The following is a 12,945-nucleotide window of genomic DNA, read 5'->3' as shown; positions in this document are numbered from 1 at the left end:
GGCTATAAATAATTCTGCACCTTGTAACAATCTTCAGTTCATCCAATTACGTGTCACTCACAGATGTTTTATCTCCCCTCTTCGGGGAACGGGACCTACAGTCACGCTATGCAAAAACATTTGACTGTCTCTACTTTCACAGCTTTCCTCAAACATCCAGGCCTTCGCAGTAAGTCTCTCGCCCCTGGACTGACCTGCTGTTTTATCCATGAAACTTCTTGAGTTTGTCAGTTAATCTAAGTAACAAAACTTGCCTTTGAGACATGGTCAGTGACAAAAGAAGACACACATTCTTCAGGTCATCATGAGGGTGATCAGAAAGTATGTGTAGCCCAGACTTTATTTTTGTTTAAAAAAAAAAAAAAAGAAAAAGAAGAAGAAGTGTACACACACACACACACACACACATTCATATATAAAGGAAAAAATTCTGGAAAGTCTCATATCAACATGTTTACAGCTGTGACTAGGGGTGATTTAAACTCCTTTTCCTTTTTTAAACCTGTTTGTAATTGCTTATTCTACAAAAAAGTAAAATGAGGCGCTGAGGGACTGGACAGGGAGAGAATTTGAAGGAAAAGTAGTGGTCTGTGAAAGTGAGATGTTAAGTGTACTCGGCTCAGCCTGTGGAGACGGACGCCTCTCCCAGGTTTAAGGCATGCCCTTCTCAGGGAGCAGTAATTCTTCCTGCTATGAGAGGCGTTGGAGAGCAGATTTATGAGGAGAGGTTGGAAGAATGGGAATCAGTCAAGCTGAGAAGGGAGAGCTGATCACAAGAATCCGTAAGCACAGGAAGAGCCCCCAGCCCGGGGATCACCAGCTGCAACACAGCCCCTCTGACCACAGAGAGTAGAAACAGGGCCCAAAGGAACAGAGGGATTCAGAGCAGGAATAAGGAAGACCTTCCCCAAAGCGAAGTTAGGACCCAAGCGGGGTTATTACTCTTAATAAGGCCTTGGCTCCAGGGCCCTTCAGATAAAGGCTGGATTTTTCATTTTTGTCCCTGGTAGTTTAGGAGCAGCCTTCCCGAAGGCTCAGGATGGCCATCCTTTGTTACTCCATGATCAGGAAGCAAGGTCTGCTTGGAGTCAGGAGGGAGAGAACAGGGAGCATGGCCGTGGCAGAGCATTGAGAACGGTGGAGACTTACTGGGGGTCAGGGATGCTTTGGGGGCTGGGTGGGTATTTTACATGCAGCATCTTCAAATCCACAAGAACCTATAAGGGAATAACCTTCATCTCTTTCTACATGCAAAGAGCCTGAGGCACACTGAGCTCAATCGAGGTGCCCAAGATGAAGGAAGTGGCAGGGCTAGGAGGTACCCAGGTTGGCGGATCCCAGAGCACGTGTTCTCTCTCCAGCACTGGCATGCACCAAGGGATGGAGGCACAAAGCTGCCGGGGGCACTGGTGGGACAGCAGGTGATCAGCTGGCTTGTTTGGGCACAGGGCAGGTGGGGTGAGACAGGAGGTCACTTAGTAGAAGAATCTATGGAAGAAGACTGAAGCCAGACACTTCTTCTAAGTCACTGGGGTGCTAAGATAAGGCCTGCCAATGAGGAGACCAGTTTGGATTGGGAGGAACTTGACTTGGGAACGCAGGAAGAAGGTCAATGCAAAGTTCAAGTGAGAGGTAAGAGGAGTATAATTAGGGAATAGAGAGTGGAGAGCAACTCAAAACACAGCAGGTAGGACTGCAAAAGAATTGGTGATGGGTCCCCTGAAGGAATGAGAAAGGCAGAGGAGGGTGGCAGGAACCCTGAAGCTATAACTCAGGCAGACAATGCCATAGGGAAGACAGAAGGTTCTGGAAGAGAAAGGTGTAAGGAGAAAAAGGGCAGAGGTGATGAGCTCCGTTGTAGATGTGCTGGGTTTGAAAGAACTGAGATACACCAGGCAGAGTTGTCTGGGACTCAGATGTAAATGCTGGTTGGCTCAGGAGAGGCTGGAACCGGAGGGCAGGCACGGAGTCGCCCGTGTAAGTGGCAGCGGCAGTCCCAGGAATGGATGAAATGTGTCCAGAGAGCACAGAAAGAGGCTAACACTGGCCTCCCCGAAGGCATTGCCATGTTCTAGCAAAGGTTCTAGAGGCTATCAAGGACTGTGTCCCTGGCCAAGTCACTTTCCCTCTCTGAGCTTCAACTCTCTAAAAGCAAAAGGTTAGACTAGTTCTCTATGACCCTTCTCGGATATTCAAACACCCATGGTTAATGGGATGACTACTCAGAACAGGAGGAAGGCTCCAGGCTGAGCATACACCCCACATATCAAGCAAGTCCCCCAACTTTCCAGTGGGAAAGACAGACACATACATAAGTCCCCTCGGTACCCCATGATCAACAGCTATCGTGAAGACAAGAACAAAATGCAGCACGGAAGTGTCTTAAGCGGAAGCGCCTCTCTGGGGGAAACTCCAGCATGGCCCCCAGAGAGGAAAATGGATCTAGGTCTCAGGGAACTAACAGCAACTTCCCCATCAGAAGCAAGAGCATGAGCAAAGGCACGGGAAGGCAAAGACACGTGAAATGCTTGGGAAATGGACTGCTCAGTGAGCTTGAGGGAACAGCGGGTGATGGGGCTTAGAGAAGGATGGTGGCAGCGAGCCGGCCTGGGGAGGCCAGAACAGGCGACACAGGCCCGAACAGGGACCAAGGGACCACCAGGGATGCTCACCTACTGGACAACATGATTAGAGGGGCTTTGGAGAGCTGAGTAGAAGGCAAAGGACCACTACACAGCCCAGCAGCTGGAATTTACCAACACTTCTCTTGTCTGATAGGACCTTATCAGAGTCTTCTTCAACATGTAAAATATTTAAGAAAACTTTGTGTGTGTGTGTGTGTGTGTGTGTGTGTAGTGACCTAAGTACGATGGCACTTTAAAACAGAAATGCTAAAACATGGCTAATGATTCACAGCATCATTCAGAAAAAGGGGTCACACTCAAAAGAGTGTTCAGGGGCATCTCCTCCTGAAGCAAACTATTTCCAACTGCATGAGAACCCATGTCAAGATCCTAAGGCTTCTTGGGGAGGTCTAAGCCGTTCCTAGTATCCTAATATCCAAATCCTAATATCCCTCTGTCCCCACATCCCTATTGCTTCTTGTTTGCCATACCATTGGCTCCGGTTATTTCTGAGAAAGGTCTGTCCTCTCTTGACACTTTTCTACAAAATCCAACCTCCCAGTCAATACTTTTAAACCCCGGAGCCACCCCCACCGCCCCTGCCCCGGTGCTTACATCCTTATAAGGTGCTTATATCCCCCTCTGACCACCTATCCTCAGGCTCTTCTTGGCACCCGCTGTGCTTTCAAAATTTCTTTCTACTTTGCACTCTCCCTCCAGAGAGTCCAAAAAACATGGCCATCAGGTTCGTCTCCCTTTCAAATCACTATTTATTTCTTGCTGCTTCTAGAACCTGCACAAAGAGGAAAAGGCAAGGTTAAAGAGCAGAGAGTCGTGGCAGATGCGAAATAGACGTGGTGGCTTTATCCTCCGAGCCTCCATGTGCCCACACAGTTCTGCTCTTTTGGCTCCCCAGACCCTTTTCCATGTTCTCTCCTCTCCCCCCACATCCTCTCGCACTGGCTCCCTCTTTCCTTTGCATACTTCGGCTCACCGCTTGGATCTTCCTCTTTGAGACCCCTAAAAACGACGCTGGCATCAACTCACAACGAAGGCCCCTCCTGGAGCCCTTAAAACTGATTTCAAGGCCAAACGCTTGAACCGACACATTTCCACCGAGGCTGTGGCACCGCAATTCCCCAATTCTCGCCTGACAAGGCTGTTTGATTTCCTTCCTGCAGCTCAGGCTTCGGAACAGAGGTGACAGGTTTGAGACTCTATCTCATTTTTGTTCCCTTCCTTGTTCCTGCCAGGCCCCTGACAGCACCTCAATATGGCTTTTTAACTGCTGATCAACTAAACAATGGCAAAGATGGCAGTGGCTTTGAGGAGTCCAAAGAAAATGGAAACACGAGAATGTCAAACATGTCTTGTTCAGTGAGACGATTCAGCTCATACGTAATGTATGTGGATAAACATTCACTTCACATTGGGCAAAGAAACCCAAATATGGAAACTCTGATTGCTACCATATCTGTAAAAGGCAGAGGCCCTGTTGTCCTGGTTTCCTCAGAGAGATTTTCAAGACAGGGGAGATGTTCTAGAAACTTAGAATCAAACCACAAAAAGCAACATTTATCATCCCGCTCCTCTGTCCTTCCCTACCCTACAAATGCCAAACTGGATAATATGCATTATTCAATGACTTAAAACCTCTCAAGGTTCCATCTGGCTTTCCTATACCCACTTAGGGAACACGGTCCCTGTCAGAGGTCAAAGCTCACCAGTGCTGGAACCTAAATTCAATGCCCTTGAGAGATAAAATTTAGCTCCAGACAAGGCCTTCCTGGCTCTAATTAATTCATTATGACTTCTGGGTTCTCAGCAGGACAGGTCTCACAAAGTCAGGGTCATATTTGCTAAGAAAAGAAGTCTGGCTGAGAAAGGGATCAGGAAAATGAATGAGTGAAACTTGGTCCATATGCAGAAGAATTCCTGGTACTCACAGAAGAAATTCAGACAACCCAGGGGTATCTGAGAATGACCAAGCCATTTTAACCATACAATGCGTGCAAGGATTGAAAACACAATTGAAGGGGTGCCTGGGTGGCTCAGTGGGTTAAGCCTCTGCCTTCTGCTCAGGTCATGATCCCAGAGTCCTGGGATCGAGCCCCACATCGGGCTCTCTATTTGGCAGGGAGCCTGCTTCCTCCTCTCTCTCTGCCTGCCTCTCTGCCTCCTTGTGATCTCTCTCTGTCAAAGAAATAAAAAATCTTTAAAAAAAAAAAAGAAGAAAACACAATTGAAGAGCACACTGAATGGGTTCTGGAGGTGACCTCAATCTTCCCTCAGAATCATGAGCTGTTAGGACTAGAGATTATTTATACCCATGGTCTCATTATACCAAGAAAAGAGAGCACCAGAAAGGGAAAATGAGTCTGTTGCAGTCCTATAGTCCACAGAAGTTCTGAAATTAAAACCCAAATGAGCCTTCCTCCTTGCCTGCGTCCTCACTCTCACTGTCCACAGAAAGGCTCAGAGCCCTCTAAGCATCAGCACAAAGACTAAAGAGTAAGGCTTCCAGGGACAGGCAGCAGGCAAGAGGCACTGCCCTTCAAGGATCAGGAAGGCCAGGTTCACTTCTGATAGGCCATGGACCACATCCCATCTCAGCTCCTAAGGACCTGCCCCTGAAAGAGCTCAGATGGGTCTGTGCATTTTTTCCTCCGGTACATGAGACACTGCCCCAGCTCCCCAGGAGGGAGCATTAAGAGGGCTCTGGGGTGGAAATTATCAGCATTATTTAGATAATATATGAATGCCTCTGATACTAAACTTACACCAGTATATCTTATCCCAAAACACACATCTTAGACCAATCGCACACACACACACACACACACACACCCCTCCTCTGAACCCCAAACAGAATAATGTAGAGGAATGCTTCTTAGGCTTCATGTGTATACCAAGCACCCGGACCAGCGGTCTTCTTAAAACCTAAATTCTGATTCAGTAGGTCTGGGGTGGAGCCTGAAATTCCACACCTGTAACCATCTCCCAGATGATGTCCATGCCACTGCTGAAAAGACCACATTCTGGGTAGCAAGGGGTGGGTGTCACAAACACCTAGAATCAAACAAATCTGGGTTTAAATTCTGGTTTCCTTAATCACGAGCTTTGTGATCTGACTGGTTTCCTAACTTCACGCTGCCTCCACTGCTTCATTCCTAAAATGGAAATAATACTACTTCAGAAGCATACGAAGATTGTTATCTGAGTTAATGATAAAAAGTTAACACAGGGGCGCCTGGGTGGCTCAGTCAGTTAAGTAACTGACTTGTGATTTCCACTGAAATCGTGACCTTGGGGTCTTGAAATGGAGCCTTACACGGGGCTCCATGCTCAGTGCAGAGTCTGCTTGTCCCTCTCCTTCTGTTCTTTGCATCTCTCTCTCTCTCTCTCTCAAATAAGTAATAAATAAAATCTTTTTTTTAAAAAAAAGTTCTTAACACAGTGCCTAGAATATAATAAGGGCTCAAATAAATGCAGCTGCTGGCTGTCTCTGAGATTCAGGAGGGCAGAGGCGACATCTGTCTGGCTTACTGCCAAAATCCCAATGGCTGGAACGTAGTGGGTACTCAGTGGGTGTTTGTGAGTGAATGAAATGTATATAAATACACCGACACATAATATCAGTATTTACATACTTCCTTAGTTCTATGGGTTTCTGCAGGAAAACAGAAAACATTGAGAACACCAGAACACTCTCACCCATAACAAACCATCATCTCACAGAATTCAACATTCACCACCACGTACAACCGCCAACGAAGCGTCTCATTTGTGATGGCTGTATATACTTGAGTAAATGTCTTAAGTGTAAACCAATAAAGACAACATCAGTCTGGAATCTGAATGTCATTAAGAGAAATTACTGCCTTGCTCATTATTTATGGGGCTGTCTGAACCCCAGTGTTACGAAAACCTTAATTCTGAAACTAAGTTCACTTCCAAAACAAATGTAGAATTGCAAAGACAGATAAAACAAACCAAGGGAAGCCAGACCACTTTGTAAAGGACCAATGAGGCAATAATACCGTCTCTGAGACATGCACACACTTGCTCAGGACAAATTAAAAATAGAATCGTTAACAAATGGTAAAGCTGAACCTTTTCAATCAAAGGCAGACAACTGAGTCCATCCGAAATTCCTCAACAACCTAAGATTATCTTCAGAAGTCTCAGAAAGTAAGTGGCATCATTGACAGATCCCATCTGCAGGGAGGCTCTGTGAATGGTACGTAGCAAGAAGGGAGTATGATTGCCACCTACAGACAGAAGTCCCTATGCATGAGACAGCCAATCGTATTTCAACGTGGAAAAAAAAAATTCAACGGAGTCACCTCCCTCCAACCTCTTTCAAATCACCACACCACATTACTTCATTTAGAATTACTTTCAAGTCATACAATCATCTCTAGGCATTCTGCCGCTTCATTATCTTCATCCTATTTCTAATTTCCCAGAAACGCTGTGCCATTCAACTATCTACTTAGACGCTCTCTGAGAGCCGGAGAGAATGCAACCCAATGGATTTCAAGCAGGCAAAGGCATCCGAGTGGAGGCATGAATCTGCTTACCTGGTATGAATGGGACCACCCGGAATATATCAGACAATCTGCTGTTAACTGGCTCATAAGGGGAATCTTCAAGCAGATCATTTCCTAAAAACAACAGGAAGATGGGGCTTAGATCGCAAAGCAGACATATTTCAGAGTGGTTTTCTTTTCTTTTCTTTTCTTTTCTTTTTAACGGAATCTAAATTCTAATGATGTTATGATTGTGCAACAAAAAGATGCCGAAACTTTCCAAGGTCTCAAATGCATCTATTTGGCTATGGTTACTTTGCATTCCCTCTGCCTTTGTTGTCCTTCCTCTCCCTAGAGTGCCATGAAAACACTGGAGAGCAACCCAGCCTGATCTTGCCAGAAAACTCTCCCACTCTTTGCAAAGGAATGAAATAAGAGAGGAAGGAACCAGTGATGTCACCGGTCCAGCTTACCTCCGGGAGCCAATGGAAGAAAAGTGACCCAAAAGAGGGCCCCCATTTCTATGCTACTCAACACAGCAGGGGGCCAGAAAAGCCCCGGTGCTGGTTATTCAACAGTCTCTGAAATAGGTTTTCACTGTAATAGGTTCTGGAGCAAGAGGCAGCAGAAAGGTCAAATCTGTAGGTTAACAAATGTTTGGTGTCTCAGGGGAGAATGGATGCCCTGGACATCTGTGTTAGATTTACAAACACTAGCCACCTCTGGCACACAAGGACCAAAAAATTCCCATTGGAATGGATGCTTGTGACAAGTGGTCCTTTTTCTCTCAAAGCCACTTCTGTGTTAACCAAGGTTGAACCACATCAGCTGGCTCAAGACTCAGTTAATCTAAGACGACAAATGGTTTTTCACACAACTGTCTTTGATCAGGTTTGAGGAGGGTAAAGATAAAATAGAGCCTAGTGGACCTTTTATTCCTAATTCTTGATCTTATGTCAGAGTAGCTAGAAGGGAAGAAGAAAGGGGAGAAACTGGGGACACGATTCAGGGCAGGTCTTTGTATGCTCATCCTCTGAAGCTCTCCTTGGAGAGAAGTTGTGAGTTCCTGCCCTGTCCTTAAACGGGCTCCTAACTCGGATGCTCTGACCAGGTTTCAGAGAGGTCAGCGGGGGCCGGGGGTATCCCCTCCCCAACGGGTTTTCCAACAACCAGGCCCCCACAGTGCTGCTCCAGAGGCAGCAAACACCAGCTGCCGCTGTCCCTGGGGGCCAATGAAAGGTCCTCATTCTGCAGCTGGGGAGAAGCGAGGAGAGGATGAGGTCAGCGGGCCCGGCTGAGGGGCCCGCCGCCTGCCTTTGTGGGGTGGGGGTGAGGGATGGGGGTGGGGGGCCAGGACGGTCGGCGCGTACCCTGCAGGCTCTGGTACATGCTCCAGTAGATGCGCAGGCAGTTCTTCTCCTTCTTCATACCCCGCTTGCAGCGGCAGTTGTAGAGCGACTTCTGCTTGAGGGCCTCCATGGCACTGCGGCACTCGTCCTTGGCCTCCAGGCCGGACGTCAGGCTGAAGTTGGTCTCCTTGCCCGCCACGCACTGCCTCAGCGTGCGGTACTTGGTGCTGCAGCTCTGCTCCTTGAGGCACTGGTCGCTGGCTTTCACACAGTCCAGGCGGTCCCCGCCGCTCACCTCGGCCGACAGCAGCACGTCTGCCGGAGGAGGTGGGGGAGCGTGAGGGCGGCGGGCCAGGACCCGGAGCCTCCGGCTGCGGGGAGGGCGCGTGCCTCACCCGGCTTCTGGGGTGCCCTGCGCCGCCCGCGGGCCCGCCCCTCTACGCCGGGGACTCATTTTCCCGCCCCGAGACCTCCGGCCGCCGGCGCTCCCCGCAACGCCAACCTCCACCCGGCGTGGCTTTGCGGGCTGTTTGCGGGTTGCCCCCCGAGCGCGCGCTGCCCGCCGCGCGTGCCCGCCCCGCCGCTCCCGGGGCAGCCCGGCCCGAGCAGCTGCTCGGTCTCCCGGAGCCGCTGGCTCGGCCCCGCCCGACGGAAGCCGGGGGCTTTCCGAAAAGGAGGGCCACTGCGGGCCGGGCGCGGGGCGCGGGGCGCGGGGCGCGGGGCGGGCGAGCCCTGGACCGCGGCCCGCCGGGCGGGGACCGCTCAGACACTGTTCGGGGAAAAGTTTTCCCTTCGAAGTTTGCTCTCCCGGTCCAATGCTCGCCCACACCCCCACCTGCCCACTGCTCCTCCGAGAGCTCCCAGGACTCGCAAGGAGCGCTGGTCCCGGACCTGGAGGGGCTCGGACCCCTTAACTCTCCGCCAGGATTGGCCATTACAAAGCACAGAAAATTAAAACCAAGCACAAAAAGCTGCGGGCGAGTGCCGCGCCATCACCGCCTCCCAAGCCTAGGGTGCTGAGGATTCAAGATCCCCTTCCCCAAAACGAAACTTCGCCCTCCCACACCCACGCAACCGCGCTGCAGTTGAGGGGTTGGGGGCTGCCCCGAGTATCCCCTCGGAAAGACTCAGCGGGTTAGGAAGCTAGCGGCGGCCTCGACTTACCCAGGAGCGGCAGGGCGAAGTACAAGGTCGCCAGGAACATGGTGCCGGCGCGCAGCTGGTCCCCGCCCCCCAAAAAATCCCGAGCCGCGGCTGGGTATCGACGAGGGAGCTCAGCATACAGCAATCCCCGGACAGCCGCGCTGCTCTGGCCGCCCAAAGTTCAGCTCCATGCAGTGCGAGAGGAAACTCCCGGGTCCGTCCGCCACCAACGCCGCCGGCGACTCAGCTCCCCGCGGGCGGCCGGCGCGAGGGTGGGAGGCGGTTCCGCTTTTAGGGGTTCAGGTCTGACCCAACCTGGAAGGGAGAGCGCGCTTTGAAATGAGAGCCGAGAGCGCTGGAACCTCCCCCGCCCCCTGCCCTCCCCTGCTCCCGCCTTGGGGGACTTTCTAGCGCCCGGGTGAGGGCCCACCCCTAACCGTGTCGGGGCGCAGGAGGGGGCACGGGGGGGGCATGTACGTGTATTCCGGGGAGCCGCCCGCAAGGGCAGGGTAGGAGCTGGAGAGGTCGGACGCCAGCTCCCAAAGTCCAAGGAGTATCAATCGGGTCCAACCCAAGAGGCTGAACGCAAGCAAATAAATAAATAACGTTACTTTCCGAGCGCTGCGAGCGGAGCCAGCAGCTGCCGGGAGTCGAAGCACACGGCGGCGGCAGCTCTTTCTCCAGCCCTGGCGCAGAAAGAGCCCCTTCTCCCGGGAAGTTCACCGCCCCCCTCCTCCAGCCAGCTCGCCCGCTCCGCTGCCGGCCTCTTCACCCAAACCACCAATCGCTGCCCCCGGTCGCCGTCTCCCGCTCCTCCCCGGGCTCGCCTCTTTTCTCAGGCAGCGGGGCAACCGGGAACCGACGTCCGGGCTAGGGCCGAAACCCGGCTCGCGCGCCCCTACCCGCCGTGGGTCTTCCGCTCCCTCCCGGGTGTCTGCGCCGCGCGCAGGCTCTCCCGGCGCCCCGGACTCGGGCTCATCAACGCCACGGCCCGGGGCGAGCGCACTGGCCGGCAGCCCCGGAGCGCCAGGGCAGGTGCAGCCCCGAGCCGCGCGCGCCCCCGGACCCCAAAGTTGAGGGGCGTCTGCAAGAGGGGAAAAGAGGGCGGGGGAGCGGCGATGGGCTCCCAAACCCACAGAACGAGAAAACTCTCCAAATGCCACCAACCTGGACTCAACCGACCGTGTCCAGCTGTGTCGAGGAGCCAGTTTGTTTATTTATTTATTTATTTTGGGGGGTGTCCCCGCCCCTTCCTTCCCTTTCCCGGCTCACTTCTCTGCGTTAGGAAGAAGATGCGGTAATCTTCGAGAGCTCAGAGGGGCTGAGTTGGGCCAGGACGATTTCCGAGCAGAGTCCCCCCGGCTCTCGGCTGCCGGTTGGGATATTGGAAGCTGAGTGGAGGCTAGCGGGTTCCGAGGCCAGATTTCTTTGCCTGAGGACCCTCGGCCTGCTCCTGCTCCCGCCGCCCCATAGCACACCCGCCAGCCCCCTCTGAGGCTCGCACGCACGGACGCCGCAGATGAACACACTCGTCCGCGGCGGGACTCGGCGCCGGACCCAGCACGCGCGCACAGGACACGCGAGGCTATGCAGCCGCCCGCGAGTGCTGCCAGACACACTCTCTCTCTCTCTCTCTCTCTCTCTCTCCCTCCCTCACTCTCTCTCCCTCTCCCCTCCCCTCGCAGACACACACACACACTCAGACACAAAAGGGCACAATGCACAAGGGCTCTTTCTTTCTTCCGTCCTAGTGCAATCGAATCAGACCTTTCTAACGAACACAAAGTTTCTCCCCACGTCACTCGCGGCTATGACTCAAGACTTGGCGCGTTAAACTCAGACCCAGACCCTCGGAGCCGAGATCGCAAGATATGCCCACGCACCGATCCACGCCAGCGCGCACGCACTCATATGCACACGCAGCCTCTCTCTCTCTCTCTCTCTCTCTCTCTCTCTCTCTCTCTCTCCTGGAGCTTGGGCAAGGAGACAAAAGCGGAACCCCCGGCCACTGCATTTAAACCGCGCCAGACCTGGCTTTGGGAAATTCATAAGCTAACCTCCATCTTGGCTGTTTCAAGAGTAAATTTTAAGATCATAAATTTTAAAACCCAAGATATACACAGCCTTTCCCCCCAATTTCTGGGTCCACTCGTTCTCAGCCATGCTACTGAACCCCCCCTACCCCGACCGGAATACACACTCCTCTCCCCGAACACCGGGGGGCGCCCGGGACAACCAAGTCTGCTCTGGGTTCCGAGCGGAGTCTCTGGAACAGCCCACAGCTCAGGGCTTGGGTTCCCGGTCTTTGCTGATATCCAAGTTCATCATTTATGGGAACCGAGTTTGAATAGAGTCAGGGTGAGCTCAGCTGTCAAATCTGCAAACCCATTGCACCAGACAATGGACCGCGGAGGAGAGAAAAGAAATGATCCTTTTGATTAAGTCGGCGGGGGGCGGGGGTGTTAATTGAAAAGGGCACAGGCTCTGGGTAAAATTTGAGATGGGGGAGTAAGGGCCTAGAGACAAGGTGGAGAGAGGAGAGGGTGGGTATCTCTCCATTCAGCCCCACACCAGCCAGGCGCGCCCGGGGCTTCGGTAGCCGCTCAGATGCTTACTGCGCATTGTTTGGGGGGTAGGGGAGTGGTGTTTGCGCCTCCTCGCGCGAGCAAAGCCCAGGGGACACCCCTCAGATCTGCACGCCTATGCACGTGTTCCTCAGGGGATAGGTATGAGAGGATTGACGCCCTCAGGGAGCACCCTCCTCAAAACGTGTGTGTGTGTGTGTGTGTGTGTGTGTGTGTACACGCGGGGGGGGGCGCACACACACACACACACCCTCAGAATCACACCATACACGGATTTCTTGTTCAGTGTATCAGTTTACACTTGGTTGTTGAGTAAACAAAGCAAACATATGTCACATTTTAGCGACAGATGGTTCAAACCAAGGGATACTTAGTTCTTTTTCTCGAACAGTGGTAACGGTGTAAGTTACTGAGCGGACTAAGTGAAACGTGATTGAGTCTCCCAATCAAGTTCTTCACCTTAAGTTTATTCTCATATTTTCACACACAAAACAGATAAATCCCGGGGAGGTGGTTTTAGCAAGGAGGGCCCAAAGTGAATTAAGAGTTTATCCGAAGACCCTGTTTCACACATGGACACCCAAAACGTAAAACCCTCTTTTGTCATCCCATTTCATAAGTGGAGGTGAATGTCTCCCTTTGGGAAACCAGTAATTAGAATTCCGAGTCTCAACAGATAGCGGAGTTTCCATCATTGCTGACCACATAGGAT

At 51.9% G+C, this 12,945-nt stretch overlaps 1 protein-coding gene across 6 annotated transcripts in view; it reads right to left on the bottom strand.

Annotated features, from left to right (window-relative positions):
* GFRA1 (GDNF family receptor alpha 1) overlaps positions 1-11,269 on the bottom strand; it is a 210,421-nt gene extending 199,152 nt beyond the window's left edge. For 2 of the 6 annotated variants that reach the window (XM_004751864.3, XM_004751868.3), the window contains exons 1-4: positions 10,816-11,269; positions 9,670-9,963; positions 8,527-8,820; positions 7,208-7,291 (exon numbers count right to left, since the gene is read on the bottom strand). In XM_004751864.3, the coding sequence (XP_004751921.1) occupies positions 7,208-7,291; positions 8,527-8,820; positions 9,670-9,709 (418 nt within the window). In that variant the 5' untranslated portion in view covers positions 9,710-9,963; positions 10,816-11,269. Of the gene's footprint in view, positions 1-7,207; positions 7,292-8,526; positions 8,821-9,669; positions 10,056-10,125; positions 10,229-10,259; positions 10,402-10,550; positions 10,794-10,815 lie in introns of those variants that run through there. The other 4 variants (XM_004751867.3, XM_004751865.3, XM_004751866.3 and 1 more) reach the window with 4 other exon arrangements.
* Positions 11,270-12,945: the final 1,676 nt, after the last annotated feature.

Source organism: Mustela putorius, unplaced genomic scaffold, assembly GCF_011764305.1.
Source record: "Mustela putorius furo isolate JIRA1106 unplaced genomic scaffold, ASM1176430v1.1 tig00003909_pilon_pilon_pilon, whole genome shotgun sequence".
Classification (NCBI taxonomy): domain Eukaryota; kingdom Metazoa; phylum Chordata; class Mammalia; order Carnivora; family Mustelidae; genus Mustela; species Mustela putorius.
The sequence above is the reverse complement of the archived record's forward strand: the minus strand, read 5'-3'. Positions and strand labels throughout refer to the sequence as shown.